This window comes from Scomber scombrus, chromosome 11, assembly GCF_963691925.1.
Source record: "Scomber scombrus chromosome 11, fScoSco1.1, whole genome shotgun sequence".
NCBI classification, from domain to species: domain Eukaryota; kingdom Metazoa; phylum Chordata; class Actinopteri; order Scombriformes; family Scombridae; genus Scomber; species Scomber scombrus.
Window position 1 is genome coordinate 30664759 of NC_084980.1, and position 25790 is coordinate 30690548.

Genomic DNA, 25790 nt, shown 5'->3' on the forward strand with positions numbered 1-25790 from the left:
GTTATAACATGATGAATCTGAATCAGAGTTTTAATTTCTTCTCCTTAATAATGAACAGATGAATAAATGAACAGATGAATAAATGAACAGATGAATAAATGAACAGATGAATAAATGAACAGATGAATAAATGAACAGATGAATGAGTGAGCGTCTGCAGCTCTGTGATGTTTAACTGTGTTGATCTCTGCTCAGCTCGCTGCTTCTTTCAGTAACTTTCCTTCTTTCCACCTTCGTCTTACCGGCTCGCCTTCTTTCTTTTTCTCTTCTTCTTCTTCTTTTTTTTTTTTTACCCCTCTCCCTCCTCCTCCTCCTCCTCCTCTTCTTCTTGCTTCCTCTCTCACCAGGACAACAAGAGCTCGCCTCTTCTACCTCCTGACCTGTTAAAAACTCTAGCAGATTTTGAGGAGGAGGAGGAGCTGGTCTTTTCTAAGCCTCCTGATTTCTTCCAGGCCTTGGCGGGCCCTCTTAGCTCCGCTCCTGGACCAAACATATTTGTATGTAGCCCAGTCTTCCACATCCTGCCCCCCCACCTCCACCTCCCCCCCCTGCATCCAGTCCCTCCCACTGCTCATCACTTCATACAGCTGCTGATACGACCACTAAAGAGATTTAAATGTTTTATTTCCTGCAGATTTTAAACATTAAGAATAAATAACTTTTACATTTAAAGACATTTTTACAGAATAAAAACATCACAGAGTAAAAGATGAAATGATGAATGAAGGGATGGGAATCGAGAAGTTTGGGAAGTTTGGAGCCGCTTCTTAATAGTCTCCATTGATATCGTCTCTGAGCTGATCAATAACTCTGATTGATGATCAGTGAGAGCAGAGCAGCTTCCAGACTGTTTACACACTTAACTTATCTTCACATATCTGTTAGTGGTTAGTTCTACTTAACCCTCCTGTTGTCCTCCCTCAAGGAAGGGAGGGAGGGAGGAAGGAAGGAAGGGAGTAAGGAAGGGAGGAAGGAAGGAAGGAAAGGAGGAAGAAATGAAAGGAGTAAGGAAGGAGGGAGGGAGGAAAGGAAGAAGGAAGGAAGAAAAGGAGTAAGGATGAAAAGAGGAAGGAAGTAAGGAGAGAAGGAAAGGAGGAAGGAAGGAACGCGAAAGATAGTAAGGAGAGAAGGAAGGGAAGAAGAAGGAAGTAAGGAGAGAAGGAAGGAAGGAAAGGAGGAAGGAAGGAAGGAAGGAAAGGAGTAAACAGGGAGGATGGAAGAAAGGAAGGATGGAAGGAAGTGAGGAAAGAAGTATGGAAGGAGGAGGGAGCAAAGAAAGAGGGAGGAAGGAAAGGAGGCACATTTAAAACAGATGGGGTCAATTTGACCCGGGAGGACGACAGGAAGCTTAATAACGGCCGCTGTCTCAGACCATGTGAGACACACCGTCTCTAACTGGCCTCCGGAGGGACGAACATGAAGCTTTCTGTTCAATCTGGAATAAAAACCTTATCTTCATCGTCCACTTTCCTTCTCCTCGAGCACGCCATGTGAGTCTCTCCATGTGTCCGAATGCACGGATCTGATTGGCTGATTATCGCCACGTGAGCAGATTCTCTATGCTCATTGGTCTGTGAGTTTCTGAGGGCCGCTTCGCTTTTACCGTAATACCTGGAGAAGCTGCGCCCTTTAAAATAGAAACGCTCAGACAGAATTTAACAATACTCAATATTTCATTAGTTATAGGTCCGGGTCCGGATGGGCCGGCGTCTGGGTCCATATCCGGGCCGCGGGCCACCTGTTGGTTCCCTCTGATATAAACCAACAAATAAGTGAACAGAGTTAGACAGTGATGACTTTCCTCCGAAGCTAATAGATATAAATATATTAGTGTTAATAACAGCAGAGCTCTCCTATGATGCTTTCAAATGATTCAATTCAGTGAACTTCTGGCTGCAGATCATTTATCTATCAGTATTGATCAGCATGTGAGGTCATTGATAAAAAGAGGAGATAACAAAACAAACTCCATAAAGGCATTGATATCAATAAGATCAGTTCCCATCCCTAATGATGAAAATCAAAGAGGACGAAATAAGACTAAAGAATAAAAGACAGTTTCAGTTTGTCTAAGTTTTCTTTCTTTTTCAAATCTGGCTGTTATATAAAAGTTAAATATCTATCAGAGACGACTGGATCAATAAATGTGTCCTCTGATCATTTCTTTCTGTTTTATACCAGCGGCCCCTCAGAGGTCCACGAGCCTTACTTTAGAAACCACACCGCTGAATTCAGCCTAATAAATATTTAATCACATGAAGTTCAGGAGATGATACAGCTGCTGGAGTTCCACCTGTAAACATATTGATCAGATTGATCAGCTGATTAGAAACATGATGACTGAGTGAGTTCTTCGTCTCTGCAGCTGCCGAACCAGGCGAGGATGGAAGGCGTCTCCGAGGTGGTCAGCCAATCATCTCTGCTGCCGATGTCTGGATTCCCCATGCAGGTCAGACCTCTGCTGTAACCCTAAAATACTGTTCATATTTTACCTAAGACATGAAAATATAACGTAGCAATAATGATTGAAATGTGTTTAATGTAAAGAGGAAATTGAAAGCAGTTAAATAAATGTAAAGTTAACTGACTGTAGTAACGTTGTTTATCCACCAGGGGGCGACAGAGACATTTACTTAAAGACTGAAAACATCAGAATCTGATCAGATATCAGCTGATCAATATTTACAGAGAGCCAGCTTTAGTACAGCACATTTCAACAAGAAGAGAATTCAAAGTGCTTTAAAAATAAAACATAAAATGCATCAGGACAGAATATAAAAATACATTTAAATACAATTAAAAGTGTTACAATGGAAATTAAATGAAGCTAAAATAGAATAAAACAGATAAAAACAGGAGAATAAAAAGTTTCAGATTTTAAAGCATCAATTCATAAATATCTCTGTTCAGTTTATTTTATAAATATTATATATTGATGTGTAATCAGTAATCAATAATACTGTGTTATAGGAGTACAATCAGAACAGCATCTTCAGTCAGGCGTACGGTAAGAACCTGCCGCCCAGCTCCAAGCCCGACGCTCCCATGATGCACCAGGAGCCGTCTCTGTACTCGCTGTTCGAGGGAACGCCGTGGTCGCCGTCGCTGCCCGCCAGCTCAGGTATGACATCACCTGTATGACATCATCTGTATGACATCACCTGTATGACATCATCTATATGACCTCATCTATATGACCTCATCTATATGACCTCATCTATATGACATCACCTGTATGACCTCACCTGTATGACCTCATCTATATGACCTCACCTGTAAGACATCATCTATATGACCTCATCTATATGACCTCACCTGTATGACATCATCTATATGACCTCACCTGTAAGACATCATCTATATGACCTCACCTGTATGACATCATCTATATGACCTCACCTGTATGACATCATCTATATGACTTCATCTGTATGACATCATCTATATGACCTCACCTATATGACCTCACCTGTATGACCTCATCTATATGACCTCAGCTATATGACCTCATCTATATGATCTCACCTGTGTGACATCACCTATCTGACCAAACAAGCACCAACACACCAAACACTCAAACGTGTGTGTAATGTTATTTCCTGTGCTCTGATTGGCAGATCACTCCACCCCAGCCAGCCAATCCCCTCACTCCTCCAACCCCAGCAGCCTGCCGTCCTCTCCCCCCACGCACAACCACGGCGCCATGCCTTTCTCCAACTTCGGGCCAATCGGCACACCGGACAGCCGGGACCGCCGCATGGTCGACCGCTGGAAGGCCGAGAAACCCGGTGAGAACCTTAAAGGAGCAGCTCATTGATTTAAAGGAGCAGCTCCCTGATTTAAAGGAGCAGCTCCCTGATTTAAAGGAGCAGGTCACTGATTATTCGTGTTTGTCCACTAGGAGGCGTGAGCGGCTTCGGGCTGGATTACCTGCCGGCGGCGTCGGCAGCGTCAGACTGGCATCAGGCCGGACCCACCGGCAGCTCCTGGACCAATCAGGAGTCTCCGATGGAGGAATCGTCCTCCACCGTTCTGCTGGACAGCCTCAAGGTCCAATAACACATATTTATATTATTTATATTTATATTTATTATATTTATATTATTGATTAAATATTAATCAGTGTATTGATCAGTATTAGTGTATAGATCAGTGTATTGATCAGTATTAGTGTATTGATCAGTGTATTGATGGTCGTTGTCTCTTACAGTCCATCTGGTCCAGCACCATGATGCAGCCGGGCCCGTCTGCGTTGGAGCAGCTCCTCCTGCAGCAGAAGCAGAAGCAGCAGCGAGGTCACGGCGCCATGAACCCGCCGCACTGAACGCCGAGCGCCGGCGCTTTGAGTCAGCGAGCTCCACGAGGCACGCAGGACACCCGTTTGACCAGCTCCAAAAAAATGTGGAAAATTAAACCGGCGAGAAACGGTGGAGGCTGGGGAGGCGACGCGACCCCCCGACGAGGCTGAGACACCAACCCCCCCCACCTCCCCTCGGCTGTCGAGGAGCGGTGACGCCCCTCCTGGATCGGAGGGCGCGGGATCTCTTCATCCGCGGCGCCACGCGCCACCGCCGGGTTCCTTCAACCCGCGGACACAAACCCCTCCCCCCCCTCACCACCCGCTGCCCCCCCCTCATTGGTTAGGACTCCACATCACATGACCTCTCTCATGTTTGAACAGGAACATCACGCGACGCCTCGGAGCGCCGCAGGAGAGCGAGGACAGTTTGGGGGTCGGGAGGGGGGGGATGCGGCCATGTGACGCAGCGGGGGACAAAAAAAAAAACTGGACTTTCTGATCTCTGCATTCATTTTCATTACTGAGGAGGAGGAGGAGGAGGAAGGCTCTCTGCTGATTGGCTGAAGGAGAACAAACAGTATAAATATATAAATATTGACGGACGCAGCTCGCCGTGCGGGAGGAGCGGCGAGGCCCGACGGGACGCCGCCGTGATGCCGAAAACATCACAGCAGAGACAGAAGGGGGGGGAGGGGGGAGGAGGGGAGGAAGGAACAGCCCCCCCCCCCCCTGTCACCGTAGGGATAGTATTACTGTTAGCTTTCAGAGATTTCAGATATTAACTAAAAACCAACTGGTGTATTTTGTGATTTGTTCGTAGCAGTTTGTCTTTTAGCTTCCTGCTTGAATATTTTCGGGGTTCTCTTCTTCCTCTCTCACCTCTTCTTCTTCTTCTTCTTCTTCCTGTTTCTTTCATTAATGATGAAGAGAAAAAAAGAGAGAGAAAAAAACCTGAAGTGTAACCTCTGCTCGCTTTAAAATCTGCATTTAATGTTTCTGTTTGTTCATGTTCACCTTTAATACCCCAAATACCCCTAATACCCCCCCATACTGCAGCTAGACTGTGCCTGCTAACACACACATATTTACACACACACACACACACATTTATACACACCCATATATACACACACACACATACCCATACATTTATATACACACACACACACACACACACACACACACCCCCTGTACAGTGTTTTTATTGAAGCCTCTCAGACTCTTTGAGGAACTTTAAAGAGAAACTTTTCTCTAAAAACCTGAAAATCTAATAATAAAATAATTTGGTGTAAAAAACAAACAAACTTCATTTAGTCTGAATTCAGTCTGAGAGGCGACAGGAAGTCATTTTAAACTTCTTCTTCTTCTTCTTTTCTTTTAAAGCTCCTAAAAAAAATAAAGTTCCTGTGATGTACAAAATAAAATAAGTAAACAGGCTGTAAAGGAGGATTTATTTCAGTAGTGTCAGAGCCAATCAGAACGCAGCAGCAGGTGACAGCTGACCAATCAGGATGCTCAGATTACCCCCCCCCCCCCCCAACCTGCAGCACTGTAAGTATAAACCCCCCCCACCCCCCTTTAGACCAGCAGGAACCTGTTTTCTATCTTCTTCATTTAGATTAAACAGCAGATAGAGCCTGTTATTGTGTTCCCGTCGTAGGGGGGGGGGGGGGTTAGGGTTAGGGGTGGGGGGGGCTGTGAGGAGGGGGGTGTTTTATTAAAGCAGACTTCACAGAGACTCGTCTATTTTCCGTGTGATCGTGCTTTTCATGTCGCATTTACAAGAACTGTATTTGAAAAACTAAAATAATAAAAAGATTCAAATATGAAAATTAATGAATGTGAGGACGAGTTTTTGGGAGAGAGAGAGAGAGAAGGGGGGGGGCTGAGCTGGCCTGTTTTGGGGGGGGGGGGCTGAGCTGGCCTGGTTCTGGGTGTTTTATGAGTAAGAACTGAATGTACTGATGGATTCGGGTCTGACGGTGACGTTCCTCTCTGGTTTAAACTCTTCTGTGTTTCTGTCTCCTGTTTGAGCCTTTAAATAAAAAACTTAACTTTGTTCTCCATTAACTCTGAGTCACCTGTCTTACTGTCTGTTATCTATCAATCAGTCAGTCAGTCAGTCAATCAATCAGTTAATCAATCAGTCAGTTAGTCAGTCAATCAGTCAGTCAATCAATCAGTCAGTCAGTCAGTCAATCAATCAGTCAGTCAGTCAGTCAATCAGTTAATCAGTCAATCAATCAATCAGTTAATCAGTCAATCAATCAGTTAATCAATCAATCAGTTAATCAGTCAATCAATCAGACAGTTAATCAATCAGTCAGACAATCAGTCAGTCAATCAATCAATCAGTTAATCAGTCAATCAATCAGTCAATCAATCAGTAAGTCAATCAATCAGTCAATCAGACAGTTAATCAATCAGTCAGACAATCAGTCAGTCAATCAGTCAGTCAGTCAGTCAGTTAGTCAATCAGTTAATCAGTCAGTCAATCAATCAATCAGACAGTCAATCAATCAATCAGTTAATCAATCAATCAGTTAATCAGTCAATCAATCAGTCAATCAATCAGACAGTTAATCAATCAGTCAGACAATCAGTCAATCATTCAGTCAATCAGTCAGTCAATCAGTCAGTCAATCAATCAGACAGTTAATCAATCAGTCAGACAGACAGACAGTCAATCAGTCAGTCAATCAATCAATCAATCAATCAGTCAATCAATCAATCAGTCAATCAATCAGTCAGACAGACAGTCAATCAGTCAGTCAATCAATCAATCAGTCAATCAATCAGACAGTTAATCAATCAGTCAAAACAAAGAAGAACTGAGCAGCTAAAAACATTAAGATGGAAACTCATTAAAATCTACTTTAAACATGTAAATCAGCTGTTTAACATTAAATATGAAACCTGATTCATTATAAATGTTAAAGTCTGTTTAACTGCAACAGACTAATAAACACATCTTTAACCCTATAATTCCTGAAGTCTTCAAATTCTCTGAAACTACAGTTTATTGGACCTTCTGACAAGTAATTAAAAAAGATGAATTAAATAACACTTTGCATCTATGAGTCTTGTTTTGTATCATATTTGATATTTTTCACAGCATGATTTTTTAAACACATGAAAACATATTGAATATAACTTTTTTAAGGTCCTGCATAAAGCTCCTAACAACACCTTTTAAACTTGTTTATGCATGATAATAATATATAATGCATGAAATGAAATAAAATGCAAAATGACAGATTTACAGATAAATGACTTCTATACCTGCTGTATCGAATTTGATAAAACACATTTTCAACATGAATTTACCATAAAATAAGCTACTAAATATTTAGTAATTCAACATTGCATTGGTTAATCTTTGTACTTCATGTATCTGATTTTCAGGAATGAAATATGTTCACACTGATGATTTAAAGGTCTCTAAAACTCATCTGTCCAATATGATACACTTGGCCATACAGGGATAATTATTTCCATATTCTTCATCTATAAACTCAACTCTTCTATTTAAAAACAGCTGATTAAAGGTTTTCTCTGACATCACTTTAGAGTCTTTTTTAAATCACAGGAAGTGAAACGTCACAGCCTCCATGCTTGTTTTTTTTTTTTTTTTTAAAGGTGCGTTTGAGTCCCATCAGATAAGCCGCCGCCTGCTTCAAAGCAGCCGCAGGCGCTGATGGGGATCAAACCTCAGCTGCTGTAGTTTCGATGCCGCTCGCTCTCATAGAGAAACAGTTCAACAGTTTTTGTACGAGTGTTTTTCAGCGTGTTTACGACCACAGTGACTCACTGAGCCTGATGCTCGTACAAAAACCTCCTGACGCTTTCTGCACGGCTCAACGCTGCTCCATGAAGCTCTCAGCCTCTCAGGAAGCTACAGAAGAGTCTCACATTGATTTAAAATGTTTCCAGATGAAGCTCACAGACAATAAATGCTTCAGTTAAACTTTCAAATCCCACATTAAGCTGCTTTTAATCCATTTAGAGAGAATATATTAGAGGATTATGGCAAAAATGTCTAAGTGGTGTAACCATAAAAACTTTGTACCAAATAATTCAACTTGCTTAAAAACAGTAAATTGTCAATAAAACACCATATCAACTAGTTTGGCATGATCTTACATTATAACTTTATATTAAATAAAGCTAATGGAATACAATTGTTCTAAATATTACATTTACTCATCAGCCGTTACTATGACGACCCCGCTCACGTTGAGTAGGTAGTATGAAGTAATGGAAAACAACCTGGTGCCGAGTCGAGTCGAGTAGAGCTAGAACTGTATAATGGAAAAGCCCCAATACCATTAGTTTCTTTGGTCACGTGTTCTAAAGAATGGCCCAAATCTTCCCCTGTGGTTGATGCCAGCAGCTTCGGCCTTGAGTACCTCTAAGCCTGTAGTAGAGTCACTGATTGGTGGAAAGACCCTCGGGATTCTCCAGCAGAGTCACTGATTGGTGGAAAGACCCTCGGGATTCTCCAGCAGAGTCACTGATTGGTGGAGAGACCCTCGGGATTCTCCAGCAGAGTCACTGATTGGTGGAGAGACCCTCGGGATTCTCCAGCAGAGTCCCTGATTGGTGGAGAGACCCTCGGGATTCTCCAGCAGAGTCACTGATTGGTGGAGAGACCCTCGGGATTCTCCAGCAGAGTCACTGATTGGTGGAGAGACCCTCGGGATTCTCCAGCAGAGTCCCTGATTGGTGGAGAGACCCTCGGGATTCTCCAGCAGAGTCACTGATTGGTGGAGAGACCCTCGGGATTCTCCAGCAGAGTCCCTGATTGGTGGAGAGACCCTCGGGATTCTCCAGCAGAGTCACTGATTGGTGGAGAGACCCTCGGGATTCTCCAGCAGAGTCACTGATTGGTGGAGAGACCCTCGGGATTCTCCAGCAGAGTCACTGATTGGTGGAGAGACCCTCGGGATTCTCCAGCAGAGTCACTGATTGGTGGAGAGACCCTCGGGATTCTTCAGCAGAGTCACTGATTGGTGACTCTTTTATTATTCAGATCTGTGCTCAATAAAAGCTGCTCATCTGCTGCTGTCTGAACTAGTGTCTGAAATACTTCTGATCAACACACTGAATCAGCACCTGTCAGTGAACACAATACAGCAGTAACGGCTCATCAATAGTCTATTTATTCTCATTATATCATATACCATAAAGTAGTAACAGTCTATTGTCATTAGCTGTTTATAGGACGTTATAGTTCATAAGTGTTTATAGTTTTAGTTATTGTTCTTATTCACCCGTTTTTACGGTTTATTCTAACTGAGGCTTTATCTATTTATTCATTCATTCATATTATAATGTTCATGAATCTGATTGGTTGGTCCACCTGTCAATCTGCTGCAGGTTTTTATTTGCATAGAAAGGCCGATTTGTCTTTATTATTGCATATTTAGTTTTGCAGTAATCCTAAAGTAATGGAAAGTAATCAAGTTACATTACTTTAATATTGTGGTACTTGGATTACTGATTACATTTTTAACAGGTAACTATAGTAACTGTATCGAAATACAATTTTAAAGTAACTCTCCAACCCTGCATGGTGTCGTTCTTTATTATAAGATTATAATCCTGCTAAATAATCCCCATTTTTACTAAATGTAAATGTAATCTGATTACGTCTGTTTTTCCTGTAACTGTATCAGAGTTACCCTTCTTATTGTATCCTAATTACGCCGTTACATGTTCCGTTACTCACCGAGCCTGCTTACATTTAGGCCATGTAAACACATAGCTAGGTAAAACAAATATCTCCCCTCCTCCGTTTTCAATAATAACATTGTACAAACCCGCCTAAATACACCACATAAAGCCTAAACAAAGTTAGCACACCTGCATATTCTGTTGCTTATTGTGACGTTTCGCTAACTCCTGTACACACGCAAACACGAACACTGAGTTTTCCCAAATCTCCACTTTGGAGTTTCAGAAATAATCGTTTTCAGTGACGTAAAAAGGAGTTTTAATGTTGATGAACGCATGAAAATATATCAGTTTATCCAGATACACGGCTACGTGTTTACATGCCCTTAATTTACAGGTTAAATGTGCTGTTATTAATACATCTGTCAGTAAAACAGTATCTAATACAGTAAAGTACAAGTACCTTAAACTGTTCTGAAATACTTAAATAAACATAATAAAAATGATTTTTTTGTGTTTTCTGTGAGGCTGCTAGCTAACTGTTAGCTAACCTCCGTCTGCAAACACTAAACACGTCAATTTAATCTCTGAGTCAGGTTGAATATGATCATTTTAATAAACTGATTTGATACAGTAAAGTACAATTAACTCTAAAATGTACTGAAATACCTAAATAAACATAATAAAAATGATTTTGTTGTGTTTTCATGTGTAGTTTTCTGTGAGGTGTAAAGCTACTAGCACGATTGACATACGACATACAATGTTTTTAATATATTTAATTTAATACGGTAAAGTTAAAGTACCTTAAACTGTTCTGAAATACTTAAATAAACATAATAAAAATGATTTTGTTGTGTTTTCATGTGTATTTTCCTGTTAGGTGCTAAAGCTACTAGCTAACCGTTAGCTAACCGTTAGCTAACGGTTAGCTAACCGTTAGCTAAGCTCCGTCTGTAAACAGTAAAAACCTCAATTTAATCTATGAGTCAGGTTGAATATTATGATTTTAATAAGCTGATTTAATAAAATAAAGTACAATTAACTCTAAAATGTACTGTAATACTTAAATAAACATAATAAAAATGACTTTGTTGGGTTTTCATGTGTAGTTTTCGGTGAGGTTATGAAGCTAGTAGCACGGTTAAAGCAGGTTAAATACGATGTTTTTAATATATTTAATTTAAAACAGTAACGTACAAGTACCGTAAACTGTACTGAAGTACTTAAATAAACATAATAAAATGATTTTGTTGTGTTTTCATGTGTAGTTTCCTGTTAGGTGCTAAAGCTACTAGCTAACCGTTAGCTAACCGTTAGCTAACCTCCGACTGTAAACACTAAAAACTTCAATTTAATCTATGAGTCAGGTTGAATATGATGTTATTAATAAGCTGATTTAATAAAGCAAAGTTCAATTCACTCTAAAATGTACTGAAATAATTAAATAAACATAATAAAATGATTTTGTTGCGTTTTCATGTGTAGTTTTCGGTGAGGTTATGAAGCTAGCAGCACGGTTAAAGCAGGTTAAATACGATGTTTTTAATATATTTGATTTAAAACAGTATCGTACAGGTACTTTAAACTGTTCCGAAGTACTTAAGTGAAGTGAAAATGATTTATTAATATTTTCTGAGTGTTTAGGAGGAGGAGACAGGGAGGTGAAGCAGCTTCCTGATGCTCGCAGAGGTTTTTGTACGGGTGTATTTCACCGTGTTGGGCTGGCACAGTGACTCAAGCTGCACACACGGCTGCACAAAAACCTCCTGCATGCTCTAATCTCTCTATTTAACACCAGGAAACTTCTCTGAATAGTCTAAAAGATCAACATCTACCTCTGTGTTGCAGGTGAGTCTTCAGATAATCATTTTATTACTTTAAAACCTTTAAAAAGTGTAAATATGACTGATGTGAGTCTCCGATCAGCTGCTGCACGCGCCTCTCAAATCTGCTTTATTTTCATATTTAACATTAACACACACAGCTCAGACTTTATGTGTGTGTTCCTCTGTGTTTACAGCTGTGTGTGTGTGAATATGAAGATGATTTATGACACTTTGAGCATTTCTGGGAGTGAAACGTGGTTCAGAGGTTTTTGTACGACGCTGTAACACTGTGATGCTTTACAGTTCGGGACTCAGATACAGCTCACTGTGGAGCCTCAAGGTAAGAAAACACGATGTTTGCTTCTTATATGCTGGATATTAGTATGAATATGATATATAATGTAGCTGTGCATGCTGTGTGAAGGTTTGCAAAGCTGGTTTTAATGTTTTAGTTGTTAAATGTGATGGATCAGTGCTGCAGGAGTCAGAGAAGCAGATTCAGGTTCATACAGCAGATCTGCAGCTTTGAGTCAGGTTTAATTATTAAAGCATGAAATCATCTAGAATCAGGTTTAATTATTAAAGCATGAAATCATCTAAAATCAGGTTTAATAAAGCATGAAATCATCTACAATCAGGTTTATTAAAGCATGAAATCATCTAGAATCAGGTTTAATAAAGCATGAAATCATCTAAAATCAGGTTTAATAAAGCATGAAATCATCTACAATCAGGTTTAATAAAGCATGAAATCATCTAGAATCAGGTTTAATTAAATAGAATAAAACAGAAGCAGGAAACAGTTTACTGCAGTTTAATCTGAGTGTAAACCTGCTTTAATGAGAAATAAGAAGCTTCATTTTTAGACGGAAAGGTTGAACAGAAAAGAGAAATCCTGTTAAATGTTTCCTCAGTGAGACTTTCTACTGAAACCTGCTGTTATAAACTTTAATATTAGTTCATTAAAATCAGCTGAAAGTTATTTTAGTGAAAAGTTAAAAGACGTTAAAGTGAAAAACTGAAAGTGTAAAAAAGGTTAAAAGCAGAATAAACAGAAGCTCAAATAAAACTTTAACTAAAATGTTTAATGTCTTAAATCTTCACACGTTGTTTTTCTTAATGTGTTTTTATTCTGGTGAGAAAATAAAAATCATAATAATTATAAGTTATAATATTATTGAATAATGAAAATGTTAATTTATACTAGAAAAAGATGAAATTTGAAGAGGGTTAGAGTCACGCGGAGGGAAAATCACCTTGTTTTATTTAAATTACAGATTTAAAACCTTAATTTAGAGGAAAAAGTCTTAAAATCAGACGTGAACAGTTAATAACTTCATAAAAGAATAATTTTCTTCTTTCTTCAGAATAAACACAATCATTAAAGTCTTCATACTTATATTAATCTTCTGTTAATGTACCAAAATATTAGTTTATTAGTGAAACCTTCATTAATATAATGTCTTTAGATGCTCATAGTTAGACTGCTGCTCTGTTATATATTTATATATTTATTATTATGTTTTTATTATAAAAACAGTTTTATTCTTGTGAAATTACAACTTATCCCCCTCAATCATAATGACTTTATTATTAAAACCTGAATATATGTGAATATTTCCCTCAGTGTGTCTGATAATCGTTCATATGTATAAGAATAAAAACATGAAGCTGTTTAATATTTAAACTCAAATAAAAAGAAGAAATGTTTCTGAAAGTCATAAAAAAGTTTAAATCAATGAAATTAGATTTAAGAGACTTTAGTTCAATTAGTTTGAAGCGTCTGCTGAAAGTTAAAAATCACATATTAACAGTTCATTATTATATTCTATGTAATGTAATATAATATAATATATAATATAATATAATATAATATATAATATAATACAATGTAATATAATATATAATATAATATATAATATAATATATAATATAATATAATATAATACGCACAAGAAATAAAACGTAATGTAATGCAAAAACAGTCAAAACTTATTCAGTTTTTTAATATAATAATAATATAAATGTTGGTTTTAAACATTCAGAATAATCTGTTTATTAAATGATGAAACAGAATAAAAAGTTCTCACATAAAAAAGTTCAAATTAATGAAAAGACAGAAAACAGACAATAAAATATAAAGTAACATAATTAAAATGTTTCTGGTTTAAATTGTTTGAAATAAAAAGTCTGATAATAAATGTAGTTTTATGAAATGTTTCTTTTGATTTAAATGAAGTTTTCTGGTTTTAAATTTATTTAAAATAAAATAAAAGTTTAACAATCTGCTAGAAATGAATTAATACTAAAATATGAATAAGTGTAACTGTTAATATAACGACTACTAACACGGATAATATTAATAATAAACACTTAATCATGTGAGAATATTTAAATAATATTAATATAATAATAACTTAATGTGTATAAAACCTTTCATAGAATAAAAGCAGCTCAAAGTGTTTTATTGATTAATTTATTAAACACAATAATATTTATAATTCACAATAATCTGTTTATAAATGATGACGATGATAAAATGTGTTTTAGACAAAAACCTAAAATTAATAAAATACAAAGTCAATAATTAAAGTTTGTTCGTGATGATTTAAATGAAATCTTGAAATGTGTTAAATGATGTTTTATGATGTTAAAAAGTGTTTTTATATTTAAAAGAAATGTTTCAGTTTAAAATGAATTAAAACAAACTGCAGCTGTTATTACTGGTCCAACGGCTACTAACATCATATTTAATAATATTAAACATAATAAACTGTTACAGCATCCAAAGTCATGTCAGAATATTTAAATATTAATATTAATAATAATAATAAGTTTATACAGCTCAGAGTGTTTTACTGATGAATTTATCAAATACAGTTTAGGAGCAAAAATCTATTTTAAAAAGTATTATTTTCATTTGTAATTGAAGTTAAAATGAGTTTAATACGTTTTAAATCAAAGTGATCAAAGGAATATACATAATAATAATAATCAGTTCAATAAATATTAATTAATATAATAAATATTAATAACAATGAGATTCAAACAGCATCAAAGTTCTGCAGAAATAAAACTATATTATTATTATTATTTAATCTTTAATCAGCGTAATGATTAATAAACATTAATCTGTAGTTAATATGTTCATCTGAACCTTTGATTACTGTAGATTATATTTATATTATAAAAACATTATATCATATTTATTCATATTTATTATAATGATCTTTAAACAATAATCAACCGTCTCTGCTTCAGTGAATCCTGAACACTGGATTAAAATGTTCTTTATTATTATTGATGAGATGATTATTAATGTAGTGATGATGAATTATTGCATTTAGTGTCTGAGACATAAAGTTTAATTTAACTCTTTAAAGTCTGAACTATACGGTCGCCCATGAAGTTGGAATAAAATATTCTCTTCTCATGAACTGATTGTGACAATGTGATTTATTATTGATAGAAGTGTAAATATTATCTAAACTGTATTAATCTCATTATACCTGGTCAAAGCTGATTACTGATGAGTATAAATAGAAAATAAAAAGAGGAATTTGTCTGAAAACTAAATTATTACAACTTTATGGGCGACCGTGTATAAAATAATTACCAGAATTCTTTGAAACTGGAGCGTTGAATTACTACAAAAAGAAGCCGTTAACTTTAACAACTATAAATATAACTATAACTATAATGATGTGAGCGTTCACAGTATGAACTCTAACGTCTCTCAGCTGCTGATTATTAATGAGCTGTTACTGCTGTATTATGTTGTTAATATATATATAATATAATAATTATTATTACTGCTGTTTGTTGAACGGAGAAATCCAAGTAAAGCAGCAGAGTTCAGAGGAGCTGATTCAGTGTGATGTATATATATATATATATATATATATATATATATATATATATATATATATATATATATATATATATAATATAATATAATATAATATAATATAATATAATAATGATTAGTGTTGTATGTTTGGGTCAGAGGAGCTGATTCAGTGTGTTGATCAGAAGTATTTCAGACTCTAGCTGCTGTGATGTTAAATCTGGAAAGCAGATTTAGTCGTCATGTACGATTTACAGGAAGGATTCTGATTGGCTGTCAGTGTTTCTCTGACAGGGATCCATGTGGTTATATTTAGTGTTGACTCCTCCATCCTCTGCATATGATTTATATTTTCTATAATATTTGATTCATCCGTAAAATGTTTATATCAAACTAATCTGTGTGTGTGTGTGGTTGTTTGTATGTATGTGTATATGTGTGTGTGTGTGTATATGTGTGTGTGTGTGTGTGTATATGTGTGTGTGTGTGTATATGTGTGTGTGTGTGTGTATGTATGTGTATATGTGTGTGTGTGTGTATGTATGTGTATATGTGTGTGTGTGTGTGTGTGTATATGTGTGTGTGTGTGTGTGTGTGTATATGTGTGTGTGTGTGTGTATGTGTATATGTGTGTGTGTGTGTGTATGTATATGTGTGTGTGTGTGTGTGTATGTATATATGTCTGTGTATATGTGTGTGTGTGTGTGTAGATAACTCTACGGTGGAGCCGACCCTCTTCGTGTTGAACCCTCTCCAGCCAGCAGACGGTTTGGTACTGACTCCAGATAAACTCGGACCGGACGTTTGCTTGGCGACGAACTTCCGTCCGAAGCATCGCGACATCGTTCTGAACCTGAAGGGCGGCGACCGTCAGCGGGTCAACACGTCCAACGCCGTCATCTCCGTCAGGAGCAAGAAGTACTACCACGCCTCCTTCATCAACAGAACCATCCTGTCCTGTGAGATGTTCCGCACCGATGAGACCGGCACCAAGACCAACGAGACCGCGACCAGCGCCAACAACGACAACCGTAGGGAACCTCATCATTATCTTCATCTTCATCATCATCATCATCATCAGTATTAAATATCGACCTGATTAATAATAATTCTGTTTCCTGTTTTCATCAACAGTCGATCTCTGCGTTGACTTTCATCCAGGTGAGTCACAACACACCTGCACACCCAGAGACTGGTTTAAACTGGTCCAGACTGGTTTAACCTGGTTCAGACTGGTTTAAACTGGTCCAGACTGGTCTACACTGGTTTAAAACTGGTCCAGACTGGTCTAAACTGGTCCAGACTGGTCTAAACTGGTCCAGACTGGTTTAACCTGGTTCAGACTGGTTTAAACTGGTCCAGACTGGTCTACACTGGTTTAAAACTGGTCCAGACTGGTCTAAACTGGTCCAGACTGGTCTAAACTGGTCCAGACTGGTTTAACCTGGTTCAGACTGGTTTAAACTGGTCCAGACTGGTCTACACTGGTTTAAAACTGGTCCAGACTGGTCTAAACTGGTCCAGACTGGTCTAAACTGGTCCAGACTGGTTTAACCTGGTTCAGACTGGTTTAAACTGGTCCAGACTGGTCTACACTGGTTTAAAACTGGTCCAGACTGGTCTAAACTGGTCCAGACTGGTCTAAACTGGTCCAGACTGGTTTAACCTGGTTCAGACTGGTTTAAACTGGTCCAGACTGGTCTACACTGGTTTAAAACTGGTCCAGACTGGTCTAAACTGGTCCAAACTGGTCTAAACTGGTCCAGACTGGTCTAAACTGGTTCAGACTGGTCTAAACTGGTAGACCAGCATAGTGTCCTGAAAGACGTTTAATATTTTGTGCTCTCCATGTTCACCTCTTGTTTTTCGGGGTCGTCTCCATGGAAACCATCCTGACCTTTGACCTTTTTTTCCTCTCCTCACAGAAAAGGCCAAACTGAACTACTTCCTGTTGGTGATGAACGGAGTCCGAGTCGTCTTCACTAAAACGTTAGCCTTCAACACGCTGCTCACCATCAGAGCCGCATTCTTCTGATACTGATCACACCCATTGATCCATTGATCTATTGATCTATTGATACATTGATCCATTGATCTATTGATCCATTGGTCCATTGATCTATTGATCCATTGGTCTATTGATCCATTGATCTATTGATCCATTGATCCATTGATCCATTGATCCATTGATCCATTGATCTATTGATCCATTGATCCATTGGTCTATTGATCCATTGATACATTGACGCATTGATATATTGATCCATTGATCCATTGATCCATTGGTCCATTGATCTATTGATCCATTGGTCTATTGATCCATTGATACATTGACGCATTGACCTATTGACCCATTGATCCATTGATCTATTGATACATCGATCTGTTGATCCATTGATCCATTGATCTATTGATCTATTGATCTATTGATCTATTGATACATTTACCCATTGATCTATTGATCCATTGGTCCATTGATACATTGATACATTGATACATTGGTCCACTGACCTATTGACCTATTGATATATTGGTCCATTGATACATTGATCCATTGACCCATTGACCCATTGATCAGTTTCATCTTCATGTATTTAAACAGTTTTATCATCTTAATATGAACATTTTGGAAAATACCATTTGTTCAGTTCTTCCAGTATTTTATTTTTAATTCTTTTTTATCATTTTGATGATTTTAATAAATCTTTAAGGACAAAATACAAACAAGATCCAAAAACCACAAACACTGAGGAAATGTTTTTATGTGTTTTTATATAATACATAAAAACAGTTGATTGGTCTGATTGGTTAAAGTTTGTTTTATTCAAAAATCCCAAAATATTAAATCATGTGATTAATTCTCTCAGTTATTTTTAGGTTTTCTTCTTCATGTATTTTGTCCTGTTGTAAATAAAACCAAAATATAAACATGATTAATCTTAATTAATTTACTGAAGTGCATTTAATGTCTTTATATTCTGTTATTGATGTTTTACAATAAGACTCATAAGACTTATAAAGGTTTATAACTGGTTGTAAATGAGTTATTAATAGATTATTCTCCATCATCTCGTCTCATTATGAACATTAATTAATGAGTTATATATATTTATAACTGCTAACAATGAGGCTTGTTTTAAAGTATAATACACTTAATAATTATGAGTTACTAATATTAATATTTATCATTTTAGACATGAAACACAATCATGTTAAACTGTCAAAATAACAATTATAAAAAGTATATAAATGTAATTAACTCATTAATAAACAGTGATGTATTTTACACACTTTATAATAAAGATCCTTTGACTCATAAATAAATAAATGTTAATAACTAGATGATCAGAAACATGAAGACCGATAGTAGAAACCAAAGATGAGTTATAATAAGTTTATTAATGATTTAGAAAGTTCACAACCTAATTAACAACCCAGTTATAAACCAGTTATAAACCAGTTATAAACCAGTTATAAAGCCTTTATAAACCAGTTATAAAGCCTTTATAAACCAGGTATAAACCAGTTATAAAGCCTTTATAAACCAGTTATAAACCAGTTATAAAGCCTTTATAAACCAGTTATAAACCAGTTATAAAGCCTTTATAAACCAGTTATAAACCAGTTATAAAGCCTTTATAAACCAGTTATAAACCAGTTATAAACCAGTTATAAAGCCTTTATAAACCAGTTATAAAGCCTTTATAAACCAGTTATAAACCAGTTATAAACCAGTTATAAAGCCTTTATAAACCAGTTATAAAGCCTTTATAAACCAGTTATAAACCAGTTATAAACCAGTTATAAACCAGTTATAAACCAGTTATAAACCAGTTATAAACCAGTTATAAAGCCTTTATAAACCAGTTATAAACCAGTTATGAACCAGTTATAAACCAGTTATAAAGCCTTTATAAACCAGTTATAAACCAGTTATAAACCAGTTATAAACCAGTTATAAACCAGTTATAAACCAGGTATAAACCAGTTATAAACCAGTTATAAACAGTTATAAACCAGTTATAAACCAGTTATAAAGCCTTTATAAACCAGTTATAAACCAGTTATAAACCAGTTATAAAGCCTTTATAAACCAGTTATAAACCAGTTATAAACCAGTTATAAACCAGTTATAAAGCCTTTATAAACCAGTTATAAACCAGTTATAAACCAGTTATAAACCAGTTATAAAGCCTTTATAAACCAGTTATAAACAGTTATAAAGCCTTTATAAACCAGTTATAAACCAGTTATAAAGCCTTTATAAACCAGTTATAAACAGTTATAAACCAGTTATAAACCAGTTATAAACCAGTTATAAAGCCTTTATAAAGCCTTTATAAACCAGTTATAAACCAGTTATAAACCAGTTATAAAGCCTTTATAAACCAGTTATAAACAGTTATAAACCAGTTATAAACCAGTTATAAACCAGTTATAAAGCCTTTATAAACCAGTTATAAACAGTTATAAACCAGTTATAAACCAGTTATAAACCAGTTATAAACCAGGTATAAACCAGTTATAAACCGGTTATAAACCAGTTATAAACCAGTTATAAACCAGTTATAAACCAGGTATAAACCAGTTATAAAGCCTTTATAAACCAGTTATAAACCAGGTATAAACCAGGTATAAACCAGTTATAAACCAGTTATAAACCAGTTATAAACCAGTTGTAAACCAGGTATAAACCAGTTATAAACCAGTTATAAACCAGTTATAAACCGGTTATAAACCAGTTATAAACCAGTTATAAACCAGGTATAAACCAGTTATAAACCAGTTATAAACAGTTATAAACCAGTTATAAACCAGTTATAAACCAGTTATAAAGCCTTTATAAACCAGTTATAAACCAGTTATAAACCAGTTATAAACCAGTTATAAACCAGTTATAAAGCCTTTATAAACCAGTTATAAACCAGTTATAAACCAGTTATAAACCAGTTATAAAGCCTTTATAAACCAGTTATAAACCAGTTATAAACCAGTTATAAACCAGTTATAAAGCCTTTATAAACCAGTTATAAACAGTTATAAAGCCTTTATAAACCAGTTATAAACAGTTATAAACCAGTTATAAACCAGTTATAAACCAGTTATAAAGCCTTTATAAAGCCTTTATAAACCAGTTATAAACCAGTTATAAACCAGTTATAAAGCCTTTATAAACCAGTTATAAACAGTTATAAACCAGTTATAAACCAGTTATAAACCAGTTATAAAGCCTTTATAAACCAGTTATAAACAGTTATAAACCAGTTATAAACCAGTTATAAACCAGTTATAAACCAGGTATAAACCAGTTATAAACCGGTTATAAACCAGTTATAAACCAGTTATAAACCAGTTATAAACCAGGTATAAACCAGTTATAAAGCCTTTATAAACCAGTTATAAACCAGGTATAAACCAGGTATAAACCAGTTATAAACCAGTTATAAACCAGGTATAAACCAGTTATAAACCAGTTATAAACCAGTTATAAACCGGTTATAAAGCCTTTATAAACCAGTTATAAACCAGTTATAAACCAGTTATAAAGCCTTTATAAGGAGAGACTTATTGTAAAGTGGAAATCTCTCATTATGTGACTTTCTTATAAGTTTTATTTCCTTCTTCACTGTTTTTCTTTTTAATTCTTCTCATATTTTACAGATCTGACTTCTTCTTCTTCTTCTTGTGATATTCAGATGATTTGTTATTTCATTATTCTGGTTTTGTTATTTGTGTCGTTTATGTTTGAATGTTTGAATGTTTCTATATAAATAAAGCTGATTATGAACATTTAAGAGGAGATGTTAGTCGTCTGTGTGACAGGTTAAATATGCAGAAACATGTCAGGAGATGATAGATGTAATATAAAGGTGGTATTAATGTCTCAGCCTCTCTAACTCTAACCTTCACCCCGTCTGCTGCTGTGTGAGAAACAGTTTCTTCGGTTAAAACCACATTTCAACAGAAAGCTGAAAGCTGCAGATAAACATCAGACGCTCAGTTTCACATCGCCTCCGTTTCCTCCGTTTCCTCTCCTCACTCTCCTCACTCTGCTCCTCCTTCCTCCTCCTTCCTCCTCACACACATTATTATTATTATTAACTCTTTACATGCTCAGCTCTCTGCTCACAGTTCAACATTAATATAATATAATATATATATAATATAACATCAATGAAGAAAGGCATCATTTAATAAGCTTTAAAGTGTTTTTATGCTTTAACTCTTAATGTTCATATTCTGACTCATAATTCACCATCAGTCATTAATAAGGGTTACTTTATGTTTTATGGTCCAGGAGAACATTTGATAGAATATGAAGAATACAACATGTTTGAATGATGATTTTTGAATTAAACAAAAACAAAACTCAGGTCAAATTTGTACATTTACATATAAACATGTACAAAAATGAAAAAATGTGTATTTTATTTCCATGTTTGAAAAGTCCACCTTAAATAAACATGTATATGATGATTTTAAAGCTCTCAAATGTGAAAAAAGGTCATATTGGACCCTGGACAAAAGGTCAAAGGTCAGACATGATTCAATATGCTTCAAAATATAAATAAAGCTCAGCTGAAGTGTAAACTAGCTAACTGTATATAAAGTAGTGTAAACTAGCTAACTGTATATAAAGTAGTGTAAACTAGCTAACGGTATATAAAGTAGTGTAAACTAGCTAACGGTATATAAAGTAGTGTAAACTAGCTAACTGTATATAAAGTAGTGTAAACTAGCTAACGGTATATAAAGTAGTGTAAACTAGCTAACTGTATATAAAGTAGTGTAAACTAGCTAACTGTATATAAAGTAGTGTAAACTAGCTAACGGTATATAAAGTAGTGTAAACTAGCTAACTGTATATAAAGTAGTGTAAACTAGCTAACTGTATATAAAGTAGTGTAAACTAGCTCCACCTCCAGCAGCTACAACAGTAACATGCTGCTCTAACACTGATGCTTCACTATTAATAATCTAATGATGTCATAATAATAATATATCAGTCAGAGGACCAAACCACTACTTTACTGTAATACTGCATACTACATCACTATAATACTGCAGTACTTTACTGTAATACTGCATACTACATCACTATAATACTGCAGTACTTTTACTGTAATACTGCATACTACATCACTATAATACTGCAGTACTTTTACTGTAATACTGCATACTACATCACTCATAATACTGCAGTACTTTTACTGTAATACTGCATACTACATCACTATAATACTGCAGTACTTTACTGTAATACTGCATACTACATCACTCATAATACTGCAGTACTTTACTGTAATACTACATACTACATCACTATAATACTGCAGTACTTTTACTGTAATACTGCATACTACATCGCTCATAATACTGCAGTACTTTTACTGTAATACTGCATACTACATCGCTCATAATACTGCAGTACTTTACTGTAATACTGCATACTACATCGCTCATAATACTGCAGTACTTTTACTGTAATACTGCATACTACATCACTCATAATACTGCAGTACTTTTACTGTAATACTGCATACTACATCACTATAATACTGCAGTACTTTTACTGTAATACTGCATACTACATCACTCATAATACTGCAGTACTTTTACTGTAATACTGCATACTACATCACTATAATACTGCAGTACTGTTACTGTAATACTGCATACTACATCACTCATAATACTGCAGTACTTTTACTGTAATACTGCATACTACATCACTCATAATACTGCAGTACTTTTACTGTAATACTGCATACTACATCACTATAATACTGCAGTACTTTTACTGTAATACTGCATACTACATCACTATAATACTGCAGTACTTTTACTGTAATACTGCATACTACATCACTCATAATACTGCAGTACTTTTACTGTAATACTGCATACTACATCACTATAATACTGCAGTACTTTTACTGTAATACTGCATACTACATCACTATAATACTGCAGTACTTTTACTGTAATACTGCATACTACATCACTATAATACTGCAGTACTTTTACTGTAATACTGCATACTACATCACTCATAATACTGCAGTACTTTTACTGTAATACTGCATACTACATCACTCATAATACTGCAGTACTTTTACTGTAATACTGCATACTACATCACTCATAATACTGCAGTACTTTTACTGTAATACTGCATACTACATCACTCATAATACTGCAGTACTTTTACTGTAATACTGCATACTACATCACTCATAATACTGCAGTACTTCACCTATAGATGAGTTTCAGGCTTCATTGATCTGATGAACGCTGCCCCCTGGTGGCTGAGTCAGTTTGAATCTGTTGTAACTGACAGATCATCGCTCTTTTTTCACATCAACAGCACACATTATTTACATTTATTTACTAATGTCAATTAAATAAAAATCTATAATGTAAAATAAGTGATTGTATAAATATTGACCTCCTTTAAAGTGACTGATATAATTCAACAGAAGCTGATTGGTTCTCATACTCTGACAATTAGTGAAACTGAGATCAGCTGAGTGCAGTTAATCAGTCTCAGGTGATTCTAGTATAAACACAGAAGGTCCGGTCTCTGGTTCATCAGTATTCCTGCTACAGTTACACCATGAAGACTAAATAACACTCCAAGAAACTCAAAGAAAAGGTTATTGAAAAGAAGAAGAAGTGAGAAGAAGTGAGGGGATGGACACAAAAACATCTCCTGGAGTTGAGTTAAATCCATCAGTAAGAAATGAAGTGGCTCTAACCCTCGGAGCCGGCCGTCCTCACAAACTGAAGGAGACAGGTGAGGAAGTGACCTGAGACTCTGAAGGAGACAAAAGCTTCAGAAGCTTTATGGGAGAGTAGCAAAGAGAAACTGTTGAAGAAAACTCAGATTAACCCTTCTGTTGTCTTCGAGTCAAGGAAGGAAAGGAGGAAGGATGGAAAGGAGAGAGAAAGGAAGGAAAGGAGGAAGGAAGGAAAGGAGGAAGGATGGAAAGGAGGGAGGATTGAAAGGAGGGAGAAAGGAAGGAAAGGAGGAAGGATGGAAAGGAGAGAGAAAGGAAGGAAAGGAGGAAGGAAGGAAAGGAGGAAGGATGGAAAGGAGGGAGAAAGGATGGAAAGGAGGGAGGAAGAAGGATGAAAGGAGGAAGGATGGAAAGGAGGGAGAAATGAAGGAAAGGAGGGAGGAAGAAGGAAGGGAAGGATGGAAAGGAGGGGGAAAGGAGGGAGGAAGAAGGATGAAAGGAGGAAGGATGGAAAGGAGGGAGAAAGGAAGGAAAGGAGGGAGGAAGAAGGAAGGGAAGGATGGAAAGGAGGGAGAAAGGAAGGAAAGGAGGGAGGAAGAAGGAAGGAAGGGAGGAAAGGAAAGAAAGAAGGTAGGAAGGAAGGAAAGGAGGGAGGAAGAAAGAAGGGAAGGATGGAAAGGAGGGAGAAAGGAAGGAAAGGAGGGAGGAAGAAGGATGAAAGGAGGAAGGATGGAAAGGGGGGAGAAAGGAAGGAAAGGAGGGAGGAAGAAGGAAGGGAAGGATGGAAAGGAGGGAGAAAGGAAGGAAAGGAGGGAGGAAGAAGGAAGGAAGGGAGGAAAGGAAAGAAAGAAGGTAGGAAGGAAGGAAAGGAGGGAGGAAGAAGGAAGGGAAGGATGGAAAGGAGGGAGAAAGGAAGGAAAGGAGGGAGGAAGAAGGAAGGAAGGGAGGAAAGGAAAGAAAGAAGGTAGGAAGGAAGGAAAGGAGGGAGGAAGAAGGAAGGGAAGGATGGAAAGGAGGGAGAAAGGAAGGAAAGGAGGGAGGAAGAAGGAAGGAAGGGAGGAAAGGAAAGAAAGAAGGTAGGAAGGAAGGAAAGGAGGGAGGAAGAAGGAAGGGAAGGATGGAAAGGAGGGAGAAAGGAAGGAAAGGAGGGAGGAAGAAGGAAGGAAGGGAGGAAAGGAAAGAAAGAAGGTAGGAAGGAAGGAAAGGAGGGAGGAAGAAGGAAGGGAAGGATGGAAAGGAGGAAGAAAGGAAGGAGGAAGAATGGAAGGGAAGGAGAAAGGAAGGATGGAAAGGAGGAAGAAGGAAGGAAGGACGGAGGAAAGAAGGAAGGTAGGAATGAAGAAGGAAAGGAGGGAGGCAGGAAGGAATGAAGGAAGGTAGGAGGGAAGGAAGGAATG

At 36.5% G+C, this 25790-nt stretch overlaps 2 protein-coding genes across 4 annotated transcripts in view; both read left to right on the forward strand.

Annotated features, from left to right (window-relative positions):
• Positions 1-6364, forward strand: part of smg7 (SMG7 nonsense mediated mRNA decay factor) — a 19662-nt gene extending 13298 nt beyond the window's left edge. For 2 of the 3 annotated variants that reach the window (XM_062429566.1, XM_062429567.1), the window contains exons 17-21: positions 2366-2449; positions 2971-3121; positions 3618-3788; positions 3902-4050; positions 4211-6364. In XM_062429566.1, coding sequence (XP_062285550.1) covers positions 2366-2449; positions 2971-3121; positions 3618-3788; positions 3902-4050; positions 4211-4324 — 669 coding nt within the window. In that variant the 3' untranslated portion in view covers positions 4325-6364. Of the gene's footprint in view, positions 1-347; positions 498-2365; positions 2450-2970; positions 3122-3617; positions 3789-3901; positions 4051-4210 lie in introns of all 3 variants that reach the window. The other variant, XM_062429568.1, reaches the window with a different exon arrangement.
• Positions 6365-12093: 5729 nt separating this feature from the next.
• Positions 12094-17964, forward strand: LOC133990152 (uncharacterized; the record flags this gene model as incomplete). Its single annotated transcript, XM_062428327.1, has 4 exons — positions 12094-12145; positions 16363-16683; positions 16787-16813; positions 17578-17964. Coding segments are annotated over 4 exons (510 nt in total), but the record flags the coding sequence as incomplete, so codon positions are not given.
• Positions 17965-25790: the final 7826 nt, after the last annotated feature.